The sequence below is a fragment of the Ricinus communis genome, chromosome 2, assembly GCF_019578655.1.
Source record: "Ricinus communis isolate WT05 ecotype wild-type chromosome 2, ASM1957865v1, whole genome shotgun sequence".
In the NCBI taxonomy this organism is placed as follows: Eukaryota; Viridiplantae; Streptophyta; class Magnoliopsida; order Malpighiales; family Euphorbiaceae; genus Ricinus; species Ricinus communis.
The window spans coordinates 3,711,541-3,732,532 of NC_063257.1; the positions used below are offsets into that span (position 1 = coordinate 3,711,541).

At 30.9% G+C, this 20,992-nt stretch overlaps 4 protein-coding genes across 7 annotated transcripts; 3 read left to right on the top strand and 1 right to left on the bottom strand.

The window, feature by feature from the left end:
* Window positions 1-434: 434 nt before the first annotated feature.
* LOC8288528 (agamous-like MADS-box protein AGL66) lies at window positions 435-3,943 on the bottom strand. 2 transcript variants are annotated; one of them, XM_015717021.2, is made up of 11 exons: window positions 3,592-3,943; window positions 3,457-3,511; window positions 3,323-3,376; window positions 3,180-3,195; window positions 3,002-3,091; window positions 2,854-2,915; window positions 2,645-2,744; window positions 2,484-2,543; window positions 2,216-2,364; window positions 1,886-2,076; window positions 435-736 (listed from the first exon to the last, which is right to left on the bottom strand). In XM_015717021.2, exons 2-11 carry the CDS (start codon window positions 3,501-3,503, stop codon window positions 648-650), a joined length of 858 nt encoding a protein of 285 aa, XP_015572507.2. In that variant the 5' UTR covers window positions 3,504-3,511; window positions 3,592-3,943; the 3' UTR covers window positions 435-647. The 2 variants fall into 2 exon arrangements, with proteins under 2 accessions (XP_015572507.2, XP_015572503.2); XM_015717017.2 differs by having other exon boundaries at window positions 3,457-3,943.
* A 2,735-nt stretch (window positions 3,944-6,678) lies between these two features.
* Window positions 6,679-9,132, top strand: LOC8288527 (E3 ubiquitin-protein ligase APD2). Of its 3 annotated transcripts, XM_048370557.1 has the most exons (9): window positions 6,679-6,963; window positions 7,063-7,289; window positions 7,397-7,493; window positions 7,592-7,669; window positions 7,911-7,963; window positions 8,039-8,131; window positions 8,235-8,304; window positions 8,454-8,751; window positions 8,838-9,132. In XM_048370557.1, exons 1-9 carry the CDS (start codon window positions 6,867-6,869, stop codon window positions 8,914-8,916), a joined length of 1,092 nt encoding a protein of 363 aa, XP_048226514.1. In that variant the 5' UTR covers window positions 6,679-6,866; the 3' UTR covers window positions 8,917-9,132. The 3 variants fall into 3 exon arrangements, with proteins under 3 accessions (XP_048226514.1, XP_048226515.1, XP_048226513.1); XM_048370558.1 differs by having other exon boundaries at window positions 6,683-6,967; window positions 7,911-8,131; XM_048370556.1 differs by having other exon boundaries at window positions 6,684-6,963; window positions 7,911-8,131.
* Window positions 9,133-11,379: 2,247 nt separating this feature from the next.
* Window positions 11,380-13,577, top strand: LOC8288526 (cytochrome P450 81Q32). Its single transcript, XM_002510085.4, has 2 exons — window positions 11,380-12,378; window positions 12,785-13,577. The coding sequence occupies exons 1-2, from the start codon at window positions 11,476-11,478 to the stop codon at window positions 13,409-13,411; spliced, it is 1,530 nt and encodes a 509-aa protein (XP_002510131.1). The 5' UTR covers window positions 11,380-11,475; the 3' UTR covers window positions 13,412-13,577.
* A 1,752-nt stretch (window positions 13,578-15,329) lies between these two features.
* Window positions 15,330-17,816, top strand: LOC8288525 (cytochrome P450 81Q32). The gene is made up of 2 exons (XM_025157851.2): window positions 15,330-16,447; window positions 17,072-17,816. Exons 1-2 carry the CDS (start codon window positions 15,566-15,568, stop codon window positions 17,690-17,692), a joined length of 1,503 nt encoding a protein of 500 aa, XP_025013619.1. The 5' UTR covers window positions 15,330-15,565; the 3' UTR covers window positions 17,693-17,816.
* Window positions 17,817-20,992: the final 3,176 nt, after the last annotated feature.

The following is a 20,992-nucleotide window of genomic DNA, read 5'->3' on the forward strand; positions in this document are numbered from 1 at the left end:
TATATAGAAAAATATTTTCTTAAGGCGTAACACTTATTATAATAGATAATTTATTTCTATTTATAATTGGCCCAATTTAAAATCATAATTTTTTTTATAACTATGTAAAAATTATTCTATAGAGTATAACTATAAAGAAATTAGTTATTAAATAAATAATTTAAGAATTAAAAGTCTATCTTACAATATATACTAGATTTCTTTTATTTTATAAGTCAGAATAATTTAGAGTATGTTAGATAAAATTTTATAAATAATAAAATATATATCCAAAAATTTTAATGCAGCTATATATCAAAAATTTAAATAAAAAATATGAATCTTCACGTAATATGCCCACTTTGGTCTTCAATGTTTTTTGCGATGATTTGCAGTAATCATAATGCACATACAACAGAACACCGGAGATGAGAATTAAAGAATGCACTGCTAACTTAAAATAAAAGATGAATTCATAAGTGCTCGCTTAATAAAAATAGGTTATTTCACAATAATCAACTAGAAAGATAATTGAACCAAAACAATTTATATGCATCGGAGCTTTCCAAAATTTGCCAGGGATTGTAAAAAAAAAAAAAAAAGGTAAATTGAAAACTAAAGCATCAACTGGGTAGCTATATAAGGAGCATTGATTAATGGGTATCATATTAAATGGTTGATGAAGGTGTAATTTGAGACAAATACAGTTCAAGAAGAGCTCGTTCTCTGGGCTGCGAAGAAGAAATGGAGCTGTTACCTGCCAAAATATTCCCAATCATATAAAATTAAATGGCCACTCAGGATTCATAAATTTAACTGAAGATACATAAAGACAATCCCCGCACGCCTAATGAAAGAGAAAGAAGGAAAAGGAGACCAATAATTTGTATGCATTAGGGTTCAGCTTCAGTGTATAGTTATTGATATTTTTCTTTTGAGTGGTCGAATGTACATACATGACATGACATGATGAGTTATTTAAGTCTTCTTCCCTCATTCTTCAACACCCTTATTTCACTCCATATTACTTCCCTACTCTATATCCAGAAAAAGTCTCCATCGCGTATGCATTAATCTCTTTCTCACAGGGAGAATGAAGAAATTTCGCATTTTGTCATTGAACTTATTAGTACAGTAGATTTTTTTTAATGGATTATTAAATTAAATAATTTAATTTATCATATTTGTTTACGAATGAAATGATAAACTAAATGTATATAGAATTTTATATAAAATAACTATTAAATATTAGATTTGTTAAATTTATCAAGAATGAAAATTACAAAATAATGCCAAACTAATGTATCAAAATAAATTACTTACATAAATTTAAAATTAAATAATTGCTGTATCAAATAAAAAATTGTTATAAAAATTACAAGTTAAATACTTAACTTCAAACTAATATGTGATTATCATAAAAAGAAGTCATGCTTTAAAATAATCTAAAGATAATTATACTTTCTTTTAATAAAAATACCTTAGCTTGTTTAAGCTCTCTTATGTTCTCCCTCTCTCTTTATATCCATATTATGTATATATATTTTCACATATGTATAAAAGAATAATTCTATTGTTCTTAATAATTTTAAATTTTTTTCTGTTTGATGATTTTAAAAATGCAAACTTGTAATAAATTATAAGTATTAAAATAACAAATGCAAAGAAAATTGTGGACAAATAATATATTTTTAAAATTTTTCTTTTATGATTAATAATTACAAAAACTTGTATTAATTATTGAATAATGAAATTATTAATAATTCAATAAGATATAAATTTGATTTCTTAAAAATAAATAAATAAATTTACTTTATTACATATTAAATATAAAAAGGGAGAGTTTGCTACTGGTAGAAAATAAAAAGTCTTAATAAAAGGGATATATCATATGCCAAATTAATACCTGTAGGGTAAAATTCAGTCCAAGGAGACAAGTTCACATCAATAACTTGTCCAAACTCAGGACGCTGCACATTATTGTTGTCCTCCAAACCATTTCTTGGGCTTATGTGATGATCATCAAGATTCATGTTTTGTCCATGAACAAGATTTGAAGTTGACGGTAAGATTTCAACTGCACTCTGCACCTGATTTCTGGATATTGCAGAAAACATTTAGTACTCCTTTTAAGAGTAATAGAAAATTATATCTGATAAATATTGTTGAATTTTTTTTTTTTTTTTTGGCTAAAATGAAAAGTGGTGGTTAAGTGCCAATATTAATTAATTATCACCTCAGACGAAGAAGGCCATTGGAACCCAAGAAATTCAAGATCTCAACTTGCGGGTCTCTTTGACGAATCCAATCCAAGACATTGTTTGGACTTTCAGTGTCAAAACCATTTACATCTGCATTCTTTATGGGAATATGTGCCTCATCACACTGGCAAGCCAAATTACAGCATTACAAACAAATTACTTTGCATGTGTAATATGTGTCGAATGAACACGTCTTTTTGGCAGCGTATCCATTTTTAAATGAAATGAATATATACAACACACCTGTGAATTAGCTGCTGGTGGACGACCGGAAGTATTATTGCAGCTGTCCTCCAAAACTTGCTGTTGCATTGTGTATATACCACTTGTTATATACAAGTTCAACAGGTCTATTTAGCTGACCAAAGACGATACTGGCTAGCTAGTTACTTCAAAAATATTACCTTGCGTACTTGCACACGTTTCAGTGCCTCTTCAAGGATCTGCTCCTGGTATTCAGCTTCACATAATGTTGTAATATGGGAAAGATTTCCCTCCAATATCCTGAAAGAAAGTTTATTCGGATGGTTATACACTACTCATCTTCTTTAAAGAACTTGCAGACAATAGGGTTTTGTTTGTATATTTCAGATGAAAACAAAAGGATACATACCTTAGTTGTTTCTCCATTTCCTCTACCTGGGATTTAAATCTAGTAATTTCTTGCTGTAGCTCCTGAAATTTAAAGTAATACGATCCTTTCATTTGAATGGATCGAGACATTCGATCATGATTTTTCTCAATGAAAATTAAGCATTTACCTCGAGTTGACCATCGGCGATCGGAGGGCTGGTTGCTCGATGACTTTGGTCGCCTTCAGCTTTTAACTTACCGAGAGCCCTTTGTAAGAACTGCAAAATCATTTAAAATTACATAAGTGCTGAAGATGTTACCAGGGTAGTGTACTATAGCGGGCAGTAGAGACTAGAGAGCGCTTACTTCTTGATTATGCAGCCTTTTATATGGTGGCGAGGTAATAAAGATCCATTACCCATAAGAAAGAAGGGAACTGTCAACATCCATATATATATATATATATACAAGAATTGTTCAACTCCAAGAATTTATAAGGATCTGCTTACCGTCCTCGTTCATGCTCGGGAAGATTTACATATCGCATCAGAATTTCCTCAATGCTATTAAGGAACAAATACAAATCAAATTTCAGTAGTAACAATATAAATGGGTACGAATTTAGGGTTTTAATTGAGCAGACCTTTTGATTCCAGAGAAAAGACTAAGTCTGCCGGATGGAGAAAACATGATGAGAGCTACATCAACATCACAGAGAACAGAAAGTTCATAAGCTTTCTTGATAAGCCCATTTCTCCTTTTAGAGAAGGTGACTTGCCTGTTTGTTGTATTCTCAATTCTCTTGATCTGAAGCTTTACTCTTCCCATGATCCCTGTCTTCTCTTTATCTGTTTCCTCTCTTTTTTTTAAAAAAAAAAAAACCTTCCTTTAGTATGAAGCAAAGAACTCAAGTATATGTGAGAAGGAGAATCAAATATGTCGCTCTCGTATGCATTTAACAGATAACCCACATAAATATACGGTAGCTGTTGGAAGCTAAATATGTGAATGGGAAGAAAAAGGGAGATTTAGAAATAAGGACAATTAATTTTGTCACTGTTAGGCCATTCGCAAAGATGAGGGAAGAAAGAGAGAGCATAGCTGTGGATTATTGTTAGGTTTAAATCGGTCCTGTAATTTGCATATGATTATTTTGATTCATGTATTATATAGAATTATTTGTGGGCACTTACATTATGTATATCCTGCTAATGATATACACTTGCACATAAAAGAGAAACATATCTGATGTATGCTATATAGTCAGTCATAGAGTTTGTTGAATTAAAAATGAAAACCAGAATGGGTTATAAAATTGACAAAGACTTTGTTGGGATCGAGGTTAGAAGAGAGAGTGTGTGCTTGGGGGTCCCAGGTAGCACATGGTGTTGTATTTTCGGTTGTGGTTTTAGCCTTATATTCTGCCACCGAAACCTTCCTTCTTCGATACGTGTCCTTTTTCATATTGTTTTCTTCGAACCCGAACTTCATCTCTTCTAGCTCTCCTCACCCCCGCACGTGTGGCCCACCTCCGTCTTTTCCTCTGCTCCCTTTCTTTGTTACTGCTGCTCTTCACGTATGGCTATGGGCTCCACCATTTCCCCTTTCTGCCTTTGGAGCCTTTTGGATAATTGCAATTGAGACCTCCTCCCCGAGTATTTGAAGGGTTTGGATAGCTATTTATTGGGTTTGGGTTATCATTCGAATCCGAATTCAAATATCTGGATTGATTTAATTTGGGCTTTAAATATCTGGCGTATGCTGAAATGGAGAAAATAATGATCTAATTCGCAGTCCTCAGGTTTCTCATGCATGTAGGGAGGCTTTGAGTTGGATTAAGAGTTTAAACCTTAATTAGCAGTGTGGTGTAGGAGACCCACTGCTTAGTGTTACAAAGGAGAGATCTCATTTTGATTTAATTGTATTACCTTTTCTAAAGACTTTGTCAATTGCAATTTTAATTTTGTTACCTGCTCACTTCCTTGCAAGGATTGCTCGGTCGCAGACTGATTTTGGAGAGTGGGGTCTGTCCCACCTTCATTTATTTCTGATGTATTTCCTGTTGTTGATGCAATGAATTAATTTCTTTTCTTTTTGTCTTTAAAAAAAGAAATAAAAAATTATAGATATAGTGTCAAAATTTATTAAAATATGATAATTTAGTATTTAAAATTTTAAAAATAACTATTTGATATATAAACTTAATAAATATGTACGGTTTAGTGTATATAGAGGTGACAACAAATCATAGATTATTCACATCAATTTTTTTAAAAGAATTATAAAATAGTGTGTAAATTTGTTAAAATTTAATAATCAGGTATTTAAATTTTAAAAAATTATAATTTAATGTGTAAAATTAATAATTATTAATATTTGAGGTACGAAACTAGTCAGTATATAAAAAAGTTTTATTATAAATAAATCAAACTCTATTATAATTTCATCATAAAACATAATATTTACATATAGGAGGATAAATTTTTTATTTAAATAATAAAGATTGTAAAGATATATAAATAAATACTATACATATCATAAGCAGAAATATTAGTAATCAATATTATAGTCTACACTGTCATCATCAATAATGACTTATTTTGTTTTAGATTTTTGTAGCGATAAATTGAAAGATAATGTGTTACACAAATTGGATAAAGTCTTTTTAAAAAAATTGATGAAAATGTAATCAGAACAATATATTGATAGTGGTAGTAAAAATTGTGTATTATTCTATTAAAAACTAGATACTTTTTAAAAAATTTCTCAATATTTTTTTTTTTATAATATAGTAAACTGATAATATGTGTTTTAAGATTAGAAATTAATAATTATTATTGACCTACTATGCATATTTAATTATAAATATTTACTAGATTTACAGACTAAATTGTAGCATTTAAAAATTTAAGCACTTGATTATCAAATTTTAATAAATTTATATACCACTTTTGTAATTATTTTATTTTTTTATATAGATTAACAGTTTCATACACTTAAATGTTAATAATTTTCTATTTGAAACATTAAATTATAACCTTTACAAATTTTAATACTTACAAATCTATACGCTATTTTTATAATTATTTTCAAAAAAAAAAAAAAAACCATATTGCTGAGCACCATATATAAATATCTTGAGTTGGCCCAATTTTATATTTATATATTTTGTGATTTAGATTAAGATACTTTTTAATATTAGATAAACTATACTCGTATAATTTTGACTATTAGATTTTAATTAATAATTAAAATTTATCAATAAATAATTATGTATCTTTAATAAAAATTAGGATAAAGCTACAACATTCCAACATCAATAGTATCTTCATAATCCAGTTTAATTTCAAATATCATAAATTAAAATAAAAAGTCATAACAATGAACAAAAGAGAACCAAACAAATACATCAAAAGTAAAATAAAACATACCTAAAGCTAAAAAAACAAAAAATTCTTTCTATTACAAAATTAGGAATAAACTAGAGAACCACAAAAATCTGGGTAATAATTATTTATTTTATTAACTTTAAAGTTAAAAATAATGTTTTAGCCAATATTTAGATTTAATTTTTTTATGAGATATTAAAATTTAAATTAACTCAACTAATTCTTTTTTTATATAAATGGATCGATGGTTCAGATTGAGAACCGATTTAAGTTTAACAGATAATTGAACCTTAACAAGCAGCTCCCTCTTATAGTTATGGGGTCACTTCAGGAACCAGAAATATTACTGTTCAAGTTTACGGTTCAAACCGGGCCTTTAGCCAAGTTTAGTTCCAGAAGCTGCTTGGGCAAAAAAATAACTAATACCTAACATTCAAAAACCAAAGAGATTGCCATTCAATTACCCGCCCAAAGCAGTACAGCAGTTAGTTGAAACCAAGCCAAAGCCACTAACAAACACTCACCAGCCAGCCAATGCCACTAACACACACTCATCAACCTACTAGTCTCCACTTTCCAATCTTCTCCTGCACCAAAAAAACCAACTCAATACCTCAATTTCTTTCGGCTCTCTCTCCATTCAATCTGCTTAACTGGAACAGTAATGTACAGGCCGGTGATGCCCCCACCTCCAAGCCATTCTCTGCGGTGGCATGAATCTTGGGGCCGGTTACTTGCACCCTTGACTCTATGGATATGTGGCATGTAATCTACCATTTCTTTTTCCAAAATTTTCTTTTTTTATTTTACCCTTCAATCTGAATCGAGCTTTTCTTCTTTTTGGTTTGTTTTTCTTGCAGTTTCAGTTAGTCTACGATATGGTTATTTTAGCGATCGTCATATGGTACTTGGGCCTAGCTCATCGCGATTGATGAAGGCTAGTTCTGTATTTGTAGAGCAGGTTGAAGTTAGAGATGATGATAAGAAAGGGGTTCTTCTTTATGGATTCTCTGAGAAGCCTGAACTGAGTTTCGAAACGAATTGGAGTGTATCGGATTATATGATTGTCGCTCCTTATAGCAGAAAGGTCACATCAAGTTGTTTGAATTTTACAAGTACCGTTTTATTTAGCTAATATTTTCCAAATAATTGAATGGTGCTTTTTTTTTTTTTTTTTTCTTGTGGTTCTTTCAGGGATTTTCTTTATGGCTGAATAAGGATTCAAGGATTCGTATGAGCTGGGAAACTCAAACTAGTATTTTAAATCAACTTCAACTTGTTCTAATTAAAGGTAACATGCTGGACTGTTGAATATATCGAGCAGAATTTGACCTATCTAATAACCATCGCTACTTCGACACAACACATTCTATATGTTTGCTCCTGCAGGAGAAAGGAAGCATGATACATTGATACCAACACTGACTACTTCCCCTGATGCCCCTAATCTAAGTGCACCCTTCAACGGTAACATCTCTTTTATTTCACAATCCTTTCTGTTTGAAAGATTTTTCCTGTTGTTACAGTTTTGATGCAAGTTACAAAATGGGAACTCCCAATCTGCATATGTAAACTATTATTTGCTAAATTCTGTCAATTACTAGTCTCGCTTTAATTATGATTCGCTTTAATGGAGAGTGAGAACAAGCCTGAGATATTATCATGAACAGTTTTTCGGGAAGGCCTAAAATAATCTTTGTTTGTTCAGGTAAGGAAGCTGAGTACAAGATTGAGGAAGATGACAAGTACTATCTTAGTTTGGTAAACACAAATCCCAAAAGTATTCTGGTAAGAGTAGCTGTAAATGTTACATCTAAACTGTATGATCTATCGAAGGCAAGGAATATGTGCTCAGCCATAAAGGGGTCGTGTCGGCTCACGATTCTATTTCCAAAGACTCAATATGTCGTAGTGGCTACACCTGATACTGTAAGTCCACGTACATCTATGTGTCCCTTTCTCACATGTCTCAATTTCCCATCATATAACAATTCTCCCAAAAGCTAAACCTTGATCAATTAATTGACTGCAGGGTGACATACGCGGATGGTACATTGAGCTCTCTTTTGTGGCTCGTGTGATCACTTACATTGCAATTTTAGGTATGAAGTAAGCTGCAATCTCTAATTTTAGGCTCCAGCTGGATTTCAAACTTGTAATTTCACAAATCGACGAGGGAGTTTTATCTTTTTCTTTAGATTGTCCTTAAATATATCTAAAAGCTGGTCCTAACGTGATTTTTGGTCATCAGGATTTATTATTGTGATCATTTTCCTGATATTGAAATATCTTGGAGCTTGTTCTGAAAATACCGTAGTGGAGATGGCAGCAGGACCAATTCAGATTTCCGAAACACAACCCATTCTGCCGGAGAAGTCAATTCGTTACACATACGGAACCAATGACGAAGACAATGATGAAGATGGATCAAGTAGTTCCTCTGAGGATCTATATGATGCTAAATTGTGTGTGATCTGTTATGATGAGCAAAGAAACTGCTTTTTTGTTCCTTGTGGACACTGTGCCACCTGCTTTGACTGTGCTCAGAGGTACTATATGCAGTTCTATACATATTCCACAAAATTTTACATTTAAAGATTTAACGGTTTCTGATTAAGAATGGTGTTTTCTGCAGAATTATTGAAGGGGAAGGTAAGATGTGTCCGATATGTCGAAGGCTAATTCACAGAGTAAGAAAGTTGTTTACCCCGTAGAGACGACAACTTGAGCTTGAACATCTGTGTGATTGTACGTTTTTGGGGAAATTTCTGATTAGTGAGAGCATGTGTGTCCTTTTTCTTTCTACTTCAATACACTTTCTGGCTGCTTTATTTGCCAGTTGCCACATGAAAACCTTTTTGTTCTTGTATCAAGCAATGAGAATGTTTGAGTTTCAGGAATTCAAACTTATATAAGATGCGATTAAACCTCGTGCCAAAGCAATTGATATATTGTAATAATTAAAAGCTTATATAAGAGAAGGATAATTGTTACAAATAATTAGACATATTATTCATTAATTTTAATTTTAAATGATGAAGTCTGTAAAAATCATTCAATACTAAAGTGTAAAACACTTATACACATATATCATTTTACTATTAATTATAGTGTATATAACAAGTCCAGATAAAAAAATCTCATAATAGAAAGACTTATCTTGAACTTGAACAATCTCACCCTAATCAATTTCCTATTTCAAGATGGACTAATTCACGAAGTTTAAAACTATTGATTAAGAATATTTTTAATTGTGCTCTTTATTCTAGAAAATATAATTTATATTATAAATAGTATATTAATGAATATTTAAATATAGAGAGTAAAATATTTTATTTAAGTTCAATAAATTTTTTATATTTTATTTTATATCTTATTTTATTTTTGTAAATATTTATAGTTATAATTTCTTTTACATTTTCTTTTTAGTTTGAGTTGAATATTATTTTACCCCCGTGGTTTGGCCTAATAGATGGGTCAGTTCCTGCATTTTTTCTATTATATTATAATTCTTTTGAGTTATAATAAAATTAACTAGTACCCTTACAATGTTAGTCGAATGACTAAATTAATAATTTAATATTATAATTTGATTCTTAAGTTTATTATCAAATTTTAAACTCGTTCAAAATTAATTTATTATTAAATTAAAGTAAAATTTTATTTTTAGCACAAATTAATTTTATTTTCTAATTAAAATAATAATTTTTTTCTTACTCTAATTTTTATCTCTAATACAATTTAATTCAAGAAATTTAAATATTCTAAAAATATTTTTAATAATATTATTAAATTACTATATAATTTAATTTTAGTTATTAATATAAAATAAATATTTCTAGTAAAAAATATATCATTCTATTCTTATTTTTATTATATATTATAGTTAAACTATATAACAAGTAAAAATTAAATTGAACAATCATTTCTTAATCTAGTGAAATAATTTAGACACTAAGTTGACAAATTAACTATTAATGAAGAGATCATGTTAATCTTGTATGTTAAAAATGAAATTGTTTATCAACTATCTAAATGAGATTAATACAAGTAAATTTCTTTTAATATATTTTAATTTTAGTGCATAGTAAAAATAATAACTTGTAACTATTTATGTTATTTAAAATTTAAAATTAAACTACATAATAATTTAATAATATTGAATAAAAAATAAATATTTTTAATAAGTATAAATCTTCTTAGAATTAGATTATACTAAAAAAAATAAAAGATATAAACAAGTAAAATTTATTATTTTAAGTAGACATTAAAATTAACTTGTGTTAAAAATAAGATTTTACTCTAATTTGATAATAAAATTAATTTTGAACGATTTTGATACTTGATAATAAGTTTATTGATCAAATTATAAACTTAAATTATCAATTTAGTCCTTTGACTAACATGAAAATAGATAGTAGTTAGTTTTATTAAAACTCAAGGAGATTTTAATATAATAGAAAAAATACAGGTGTTGAATCATGTATTAAGCTAAATTACAGGGGGAAATAGTATTTAATCCTTTTAATTTTTACTAATGAAAAAATAAAAATTGTAAATATTAATTAAGTTAAATATGTAGAAATTTATAGTACATTTATTAAATATAAAATAGAAAATAAAGTTTTGACTTTTCAGACGTGAAGAGTTAAATTAATTTTTTATTTTATATTTAAAAAATAAAGAGTAAATTAAAATATTATTTTATAATAAGATTTTTGACATATATAAAAACAGTTATATGCAGAGCCACGAAAAAAGAAAAATAAGCCAATAAATTAGCAATTGTTGAAACATGTTTCTTAGTTGTTTTTATTTATCCTATATGTTTTTTGCCATAATGATACAAAAAGATTCCATTATGTTATCAATGACCCAGTCTTAGACGAAAGAGAGGAACATGGGTATGTCCATTTTTTTGGTTAGAATTTTCCTGCAAAATCCAAACCCCTATTTGGTCAAATTTGTGCTACAGAAGCAAAAAAAGAAAAATAGTGATAGAACTTCTCAAAAAAATAAATTTGTTGCCTTCAGTTATGAGAAAGGTAATGAGCACAAATCTAATAATTATCGCTAATTAAAACCCATCTAGTCAACGGTGGCTAATTCACAGGATATTGAACTTTACAAATACAAGCTAACAAATAGCGTTACATAGTTGATCACACATCTCTATCCATATATGAACGCAAGTTTATATCTATTCGGCTTGGCTATTACATATCTGACTTATATATTTGGGATAATTGTTTTTCCATCACAGATTTCTCTACATGGAAACGTCATTCTACTACTGCTTCTTGCTCTTCTTTTTCCTCTTTTTCCTCTCTAAACGTCTTCTTGGAATCAACAAGAACCTCCCACCAAGTCCTGGTGTATCCTTACCGATTATCGGTCATCTCCACCTTTTGAAGAAGCCCCTGCATAGAACCTTTGCTGATCTTTCTAAAAAGTATGGTCCAATCCTATACCTTAAATTTGGCTCTCGTCCTGCTGTTCTCGTGTCATCCCCTGCTGCTGTAGAGGAATGTTTCACCAAGAATGACATAATTCTCGCCAATCGTCCTAAGCTTCTTGCTGGAAAACACCTCGGTTATGACTACACTACCCTTGTCTGGGCCTCCTACGGTAACCACTGGCGCAACTTAAGACGCATAGCTTCTATTGAACTCTTGTCGTCCAATCGCATACAAACGTTTTCTAATGTCCGAGTGGAAGAGGTCAGATCTTTAGCTCGTAGGCTTTTTAGAGGCTCGATGGATGGTGAATTCATGACTGTTGATATGAAGTCGATGCTTTTCGAGCTTACGCTTAACGTCCTCATGAGGATGATTGCTGGAAAGCGATATTATGGGGAGAATACAGCAGAATTGGATGATGCAAAAAAGTTCAAAGAAATTGTAACAGAGACTTTTCAATTGAGCGGAGCTTCAAATATAGGAGATTTTGTGCCAGCTTTGAAGTGGGTTGGATTAACTAATATCGAGAAGAGGCTAGAAATATTGCAAAGAAAGAGAGATAGATTTATGCAAGAATTGGTTGAAGAGCACAAGAGAGCAAATTCGGATGATTCTGCTTCAGGAAAGAGGTGCAAGACTATGATTGATGTTCTGCTAGATCTGCAAAAAGATGAACCTGAATACTATACAGATGAAATCATCAGAGGCATGATGCTGGTAAGTTCTATTCTATCTTTTACAAAGTCAAAATCTTGAATTAGACAAACAAAATTTAATATTGCGATTTGCTTGTGAAAATGAGAACCTATTATTCAACCTCATCAGCCATCCTTATACAGTTGTACTAGACTTCTTAGTTGCGTAATTGATGATTTAATACTGAAAATTTGTTGGAGGACTAAATGGTGATCCATTCGACTGAAAATAAGACCTTTCGGAGACAGTTGCCTCATTGATGATGTAATTTGCTATGTCTTGTTTGACTACTAATTTAGCGATTGGCAGTCTATCTCACAGAGCATTCAATTCTAGATGAATCCTTTAAAATTTCCTGCTATGGTCAATTCAATTAGTGGGAGTGATCTCTTCATAATTTGACAATATTTCTTGATTTCGTGCACAGGTTATGTTAACAGCTGGGAGCGACACTTCTGCAGGTACGTTGGAGTGGGCACTCACACTTTTACTAAACAATCCAGAAGCCCTTTTAAAAGCAAGAGAAGAAATTGACACAAACGTAGGACAAAGCAAGCTGATTGAAGAATCAGACATAGCCAATCTTCCATATCTTCAGGGCATCATTAATGAGACCTTCAGAATGCAGCCTGCTGCCCCATTGCTACCTGCCCACGAGTCATCAGAAGAGTGCATTCTAGGAGGATTCAAAATCCCACGTGGCACTATGTTACTGGTAAACATGTTTGCCATACAAAATGATCCCAAGTTATGGGAAGAGCCAACAAAGTTTAAGCCAGAGAGGTTCCTTAGCACAGAGGGCAAAGGAGAGGGATTAGGATACATGTTGTTGCCATTTGGGGCAGGGAGAAGAAGGTGTCCCGGAGAAGGGTTGGCCATAAGGAATATTGGGTTGGGATTGGGGACTCTCATTCAGTGCTTTGAGTGGGAAAGAATTGGTGAAGAAATGGTTGATATGGTTGAAGGGAGTGGACTTTCAATGCCAAAGGCTCATCCTTTGGTTGCTAAATGTAGACCACGCCCGACAATGGTCCACCTCCTTTCTAACGCCTAACAACACTTGTATCTGGATTTGGTTGCTTTTCTTTATTTTTATTCTCTAAATGCCTCTCATTCTTGACTCTTCTGCCATTAGAACGTTCAAGTTATAATTAAATAAATCAAACTTGTCGTGCACAAAAATGTTTGAAATATCTTGAATATATGATAATTCTCTTTAATGTTGTTTTTCTGTAGTTCTTCTAGACTATATACCGAAGTGAATATTTATTTTTCGATTGTTTTTATTTAGAATATCAATTTTTTTATGATTTTAATATTTTTTTTTATATCTACTATCTTTTTAAATGATATGTAATTTACTATCTTATTTTTAGCATTAATTTAAATAAAATATATGAACATTTGTGCTAAGATTTTTATAAATTTAAAATAATAAATTAAATTCAAAAAATCAAAATAGATAGCTAAATTGAAATGTAATTTTTATTGTAAGATATCTCTATAATAGTGCTATATAAAAATAATTTTTATATAATTATAAAAGATTCTGATTTTAATTTAAGTTAGTTATAAATAATTATAATAAATTTTTTATTTTTTAATTTTCTCGTTTTTAATAAATAGAATTAAATATTAAGTCAAGAATAATTTAATATTTATATTTTTATTAAATTATAATATATATATATATATATATATATATATTTATAATATTATTATTTTATTTAGTTTTCAATTTGTACTTAAATTATTTCTTGGAAATTGAGATTCAATTTTAATGTTAGATTGATTTTAGTGAATAGGAAGAAGAAAATGTGAGAAGATCTCAATTAAGCGCTTAGTAATAAATGATGTAATAAATGACCTAGACAATCACTTTAGTAGATGTATGACTTATTTATGTCTAGTCCTGTAGAAAAATTTAACTAAATCACTTTTCTAAATATATTAATTTAAGAGGTTAAGCATTAAATTAAATACAAAAATAAAAATATGTATTAATTAATTAATTATTTATTTAATATATTTATTAAAATATTTATAAAATTATATATTTAAAATAAAAATAAAATTTAGAACTATAAAAATATTATATTTAATAAAATTTAAATACTAATTTAATATTTAGTTTTAATGATGAACCCATATTTATAAAATCTCACATTTTCAATATTTAAATTAAATATAATGATAAAAACTATAATAAATATTTAAAATTTTAATGTTCTATAATTAATTATATTAAATTTTTTAAATAAATATAATATATATATATATATATATATATATATATATATATATATATATATATATATATATATATAAACTGTTATTTTAGAAATTTTAGTACAGTATAATATATATTTTTTCAAAAATTAAATATAAGTATTATTATTATTTTTTATTTGCAGTTAGTCTAAACTGAAATTGTAATTTTTTTATAAGTATATAGGTTAGAAAAGTCTTACTATATTTAAGCCAATTAAAAAATATTTTAAATTTATAATAGCAACCTCAAAACCAAAACTCATCTAGCAATATCTTAGATGCGCACCCAACCTCAAATTTCCCATGTGCTCGGGCACCAAACCGGTCACGTGACGTGACAAACCATTTTGGATTTATTTATTTTCTTTTACCAATTGAACTTCACTTCTATTAAAATCAGCAGGAAAAAGGTGCAAAGTCTTCTGGTAGAACAGTAACCCGTGCCACTGGAAGCCTATTCGCAATAAGATTCTTTTCTGCTTGGCTGATAGAAAATAAATAAGAGAAATCAAAGACTCAGTAATTTTAATGAATGATAAGTTGATTTCCAATTATTACTGTTAATCTATAAATTTTATGCTCAATTTAAATGATAAATATTTTAAAATATATTATTAGATCTACAAGCTATAAATTCTAAAGCATATGTTTTACAATTATCCATCATTTTATAAACCTTTTAATTTATATAGATTTCCACGCGTTTACATTATGATTTTCTTTTGAAGCAGTGATTTATGGTGTTCAGTAGCTTTTTGTTTTTCCAATAGTACACACACAACGAAATTACCAGCAGTTGGACCTCACTTACTTTGTCAAATTGCCAACTACATCTTCTCCCAACCAATTCTTGATAACAAAAGGCGCTATATTATTTGCTCATCTTTCATTTCAAAACTCCCCTGCTGCCTGACCGAGCCACCAACATCCATTAACGATGATCTTACTGCACTTCCTTCTCTTCTTTGTTCTCTATATCCTCACCAATCATTTCTTCAACAAGATCAGAAATCACCCACCAAGCCCGTTTCCAACTCTCCCACTGCTAGGTCATCTCCACCTTCTTAAAAAACCTCTCCATCGCTCCCTTTCCACCTTATCCAACCGCTACGGCCCCGTCCTTCTCCTCCAATTCGGTTACCGCCGCGTTCTTGTAGTCTCCTCCCCGTCCGCCGCCGAAGAGTGTCTCACAAAATGCGACACGGTTTTCGCCAACCGTCCCCGCCTTCTTGCCGGAAAACACATAGGTTACAACTACACCAGTCTCGCTTGGGCACCCTATGGTGACCTCTGGCGTAACCTACGTAAAGTGTCGGCTCTTGAAATCCTATCATCTCATCGTCTACAGCTGTTGTCTAGCATTCGTCGTGATGAGGTTAAGTTGCTGATTCAGCGTTTGTTTAGAAATAATAAAGATTGTCGCGAGAAGGTTGATATGAAATCAGCTTTCTTCGAGCTTATGTTAAACGTGATGATGAGGATGATAGCTGGGAAGAGGTATTATGGTGAGAATGTGGAACAAGTGGAGGAGGCAAAAAGGTTTCGGGAGATTGTGAGAGAGACGTTCTTAGCGGCGGGGACATCTAATATGGGGGACTTTCTGCCGTTGGTTGCGGTGGTCGGAGGTCAAGAGAAGAGGCTTAAGGAATTGGGCAAAAGGAGAGATGGCTTTATTCAAGATCTGATCGATGAACACAGAAAAAGAATGGCTGCTTGTTCGTCTGAAGAGAGAAACAAGACAATGATTGAGGTGTTGCTGTCGCTTCAAGAATCGGAACCTGAGTACTACACGGATGAAACTATCAAAAGTCTTATGCTGGTAACGTACTCTTTTAACTTTCTTATTCCCTGATTATTGGTGCTATTGCCATGGAAATTAGGAAAACGACAAGACGGAACAAAGAATTTACCAATTTTCTTTGTTATTTCTTTATAAGAAAAAAAGGCAGAGAGACAATTTTCGACGCTCTAAGTCTAACCTGTGTTTCAATACGGGTGTGGAAAAATCTTAAAGCAGAGACAAAACTTTTGACTAATACATTTAGCTGTCGTGTAGAGTTTCATGTTTGACCGCTATAGAAAAAACAGACAAGATTAAAAAGTAGTCAACAAAGTGTTCATTAAAACATAAAATTCCTATGGTTTTGTAATCATCATTCTTTATTTGAAAGAATTAATAAGAAATTGTTAAATTATTTTAAATATTAAAATATTTTTATAAATAAATAGTCATTAAAACAAAGTAAATTAATAATACTACAACCACTTAAAAAGATATTATGCTAGTGAACAATCTCTTCTAAATCAGATGTAAGCCTTTTGGACTCTGTTTCGTTTTATTCATATGACTTTCTGCTTTGTTGTGATAATAAGCCATTGTTAATGAATCAAAACTTAACTTCGGAACAAAGCGTACACTAATGTTTACTTCATATCTACACAGGTCCTACTGGCAGCAGGAACTGATACTTCAGCAGCAACCATGGAATGGGCAATGTCACTTCTAGTAAACAATCCTGAAGCTTTAAAGAAAGCACAGACTGAAATCGATAGTGTCATTGGACATGATCGCCTAATCAACGAATCCGATACATCGAAGCTTCCCTATCTTAACTGCATCATAAATGAAGTAATGAGAATGTACCCAGCAGGTCCATTGCTGGTTCCTCACGAGTCATCGGAGGAGTGTTTTATAGGAGGCTATCGCGTACCTGCCGGAACAATGTTGCTAGTGAACCTGTGGAGCATACAGAATGATCCTCGAGTTTGGGAGGAACCAAGAAACTTTAAGCCGGAAAGGTTTGAAGGGTGTGAAGGAGTGAGAGATGGGTTCAGGTTGATGCCTTTTGGGTCAGGAAGGAGGAGCTGTCCTGGAGAAGGCTTGGCCTTGCGCATGGTTGGTTTGGGGATAGGTACATTACTTCAGTGCTTTGACTGGGAGAGGGTTGGCAAGGAAATGATAGACATGACTGAAGGTGTTGGACTCACCATGCCCAAGGCTCAACCCTTGGTTGTTCAGTGTAGCCCACGTCCATCTATGGTGAACCTGCTTTCTCAACTATGAATTAATTTGTTACACCAGTGCAGTATTATGGCCTACAAACATTCCTATATATATATATACATCTCTAATATCAATATGAAAAACAACAAAAAAATCTTCCCTAATGCACGCCCTTCTTATGTCATTTTCATTTTCCTCTTCAAAAGTACATAAAATATTTTAAAACAGCCGTGGCTTGTGAAGATCCACATTAGACCTTATTATTTATACATCCGAGTGTATATTAGCCAAATAGAAAAAAATTTAGATGGATTTAGTCCACTACGTCGTACTAGAATTAAGACATATTTTAATAAATTTTTAAAAGACATCGGATATATTAAGCATGGCTTATTTTAAAACATTTTCATACTATAATACATATTATAAATATAGCCATTTCTTAAATGTGAACAAAATATTTTTCCCTATTTGAATTTAGGAGGTACCTCCAAATATTGATTTGTTAATTTTCTCAAAATATCAAAATATCTTTAACAAGCTTTTAAATTATGTTTTTTCTTATTATTATAAAGAGTATAAAAGTAAGAGATTAGACTTTTAAAAGACTTTTTTGTTCATTCTCGTTTTCAAATTTAAGAGTCACTTTTTTCTTTTGTAATTTAAAGAGAAAAAAGTAGTTTTTAAAAATATTTAATTATTTTAATTATTTTAAGAGTTACATTTTCTTTTACTCATTTTTAAAATTTTATTAATAAAAAATTAACTAAAGAATAAAATAGAAAGCATTATTAGCATTCATAGCTCTTTCAAAAAAGTTAAAATAAATAAATAATTATTTATAATTTAACAGGATTTACCGTTCCAATATAATTGGGATGGTCATTGTTTGGAATGGGTACTTTCACTTTTGCTTAACTACCCAAAAGTTCTTAACAAGGCGCGAGAAGAAACTGACAACTTGTAGTACGGAATCGTTTGATCAATGAGTCTGATTTGGGCCATCTTCGTTATGTTCGTTGGATCATAAGCGAGACTTTGCGAGCGTACCTCCAGGACCATTGCTATTGCCTCGTGCATCATCGCGGACTGTAATGTAGGAGGTTATCATGTTCCAAGAGGCACTATAGGCTATTAGGGGACTTCTGGGCAATACAAAATGATTCCAAAATCTGAGCTGATCCTAGAGAATCCAAGCCAGAGAGATTGAAAGTTGTGGACAAATGAGAGATGCTAAATGCAGGCTACATCCAAGCATGGCTAAGGTCTCCTTCTCAAATTTGAAGAACTAGAAATAAAATAAAATCCATTAGTTGCCAAGAGAATTAATTTCTTGTACAGCCTAGAAAACGTAAATTGTAAATATCCTGTCTTCTGTAAACTTCAAATTAGCATATCAGTCCAGCCTTTATATTGTGTCGAAGTCAATACAAATTTTTGTTTCGAGTCCCATTAATTTACCTGAAATATTAGAGTTGTTAAAGTTTCTATAAAAGATGAAGCTAAGTTTGCACAGAGAGAGAGAGAGAGAGAGGTTGTTGCAAAAGCAAACAATAAGAGCTGTATTTGTTGCAATGAATTTTACAGGTGGTCTCTTGAGACTTGCATAAAAAACTTGGGATACTAGTAGCTACTAGCTATTTGGCTGTTACTTTCTCTCTCCCAATTCTGCTACAACCACTTTTACCAAACTAACAAACAAACAATACAATTTATCACTACTACCCACATGATTATTAGCTAATTCTAGCTTGATCCAAACTACTCGTCATGTATTACTAATGTTCTGCTGCTCCACTGTACTCAATTGCTGCTATTGCATTTTAACTCTTAATCAGCACCCTAATCCCATTGCAAGGCTAAGTCCAAGCATGCTCAAGGTCTTTCTCAAATTTGAACGAAATAACAATGAAAACACCATTTCAAAGATATCTTTTATCTTTTCGTGCATGTAATTTAGCCTAAAAGAAAAAGAAAAAAAACGCGTTCTAAATGATATTTGATTATGGGTTCATGCCAAGCCAATCCTCTTATGGGCCATGAGACATAGATTATGGCTGCAAAGTCATAATGCATAGTTGATACTAGCAGTCCAGCATTAGAGAACCATCGCTTGAAGTGCGGTGGTAAGGATAATCTGCATCATTGAGCTTATTGTACTTATCTGTGGAGTTTGGTTGGTGACCTGGAGTTTACTGTATTTCCTGTTCCATTGAACATTAAAAAGAAGAAAAAAAGAAAGTTGACTAGAAAAGCAACTTCCAACTTTTCATGATTTGTTGAAAAGAAGTATATGAACTGCTGCTACGCTATGTTCTTCCCTTGTTCGCATTTTCTTTTATCCAGTTTATAGGTATCTTCCAAGACTGAAAATTGTGGTTTGAAGCAAAAGTAAGCCTAAGCCATTGGAATCAGAAACCACTTTAGAATAAAAGCCAGAAAATTGAGACAAAAGTGAATGCATTGGCAAATGCCTTCCACCCATTTCATCTTTTACTTTGTTCTTTGGTCGTGGCGTACTTCAGATGCAGCCACTAATTGAATGGCATCTCTACAAATACTGCTGGTATACACATTATTTCTGTTCAATTGAAAAAAAAAAACAGAGATCGAGAATTTGAATCTGTTCTTTTCATCCTTAACCAAAAAAAGAAAAAAGAAAGAATGGTGCTGATAAAATTCTTGTCATCCAACTTTAATTCTTTGGATTTTTGTTGATGCACTTTAGCTTTTCTCCACCAACTACAGTTGTTATGCCACTAATTGACAATGCAGCATTGCTCCAAAAGAAAAGTGCATTGGTTATATCCATTAATCAAATTATAGCAGTAAATGCACTTGCTCATTCATTCACACATCAACTGACAAACAAATGTATTTTTGTGGGCCTTTTACAGGATAATTGTAAATCCTAATAGACAAATGTATTTATGAATTTATCATTTTATTAAAAGATGAAACCAAATCTATAGATTATTTGTAATTTTTTATCCATCTAAAACTCTCAAATGAGAGTTTCTGAGAACATACGTAATTTTTCCTCAACAAAAAAAAAAAAAAAAAAAATTCCTACATAACTGGTAACTTTGTAAGCAAATAATTTTGTTTCATAATTATCTTTAAAATCTATTATTTTCATGTGCATACCAAACAAAAGAATTTGAATAAATTCATAAAGTTTAAAATTTATAATATTTTTCCCTTAAAGAATTATAATTTTTAAATTTTACAATCATTGATTTTAATTAAATTAATAAATTTTAAAGATTTTATTTTTAAACGAGGTATTGAATTTATTCATTTTAAGGCTAAACTGTTTTTCATTTACGGACTTTCATCAATGAAATTAATTTTATTTTT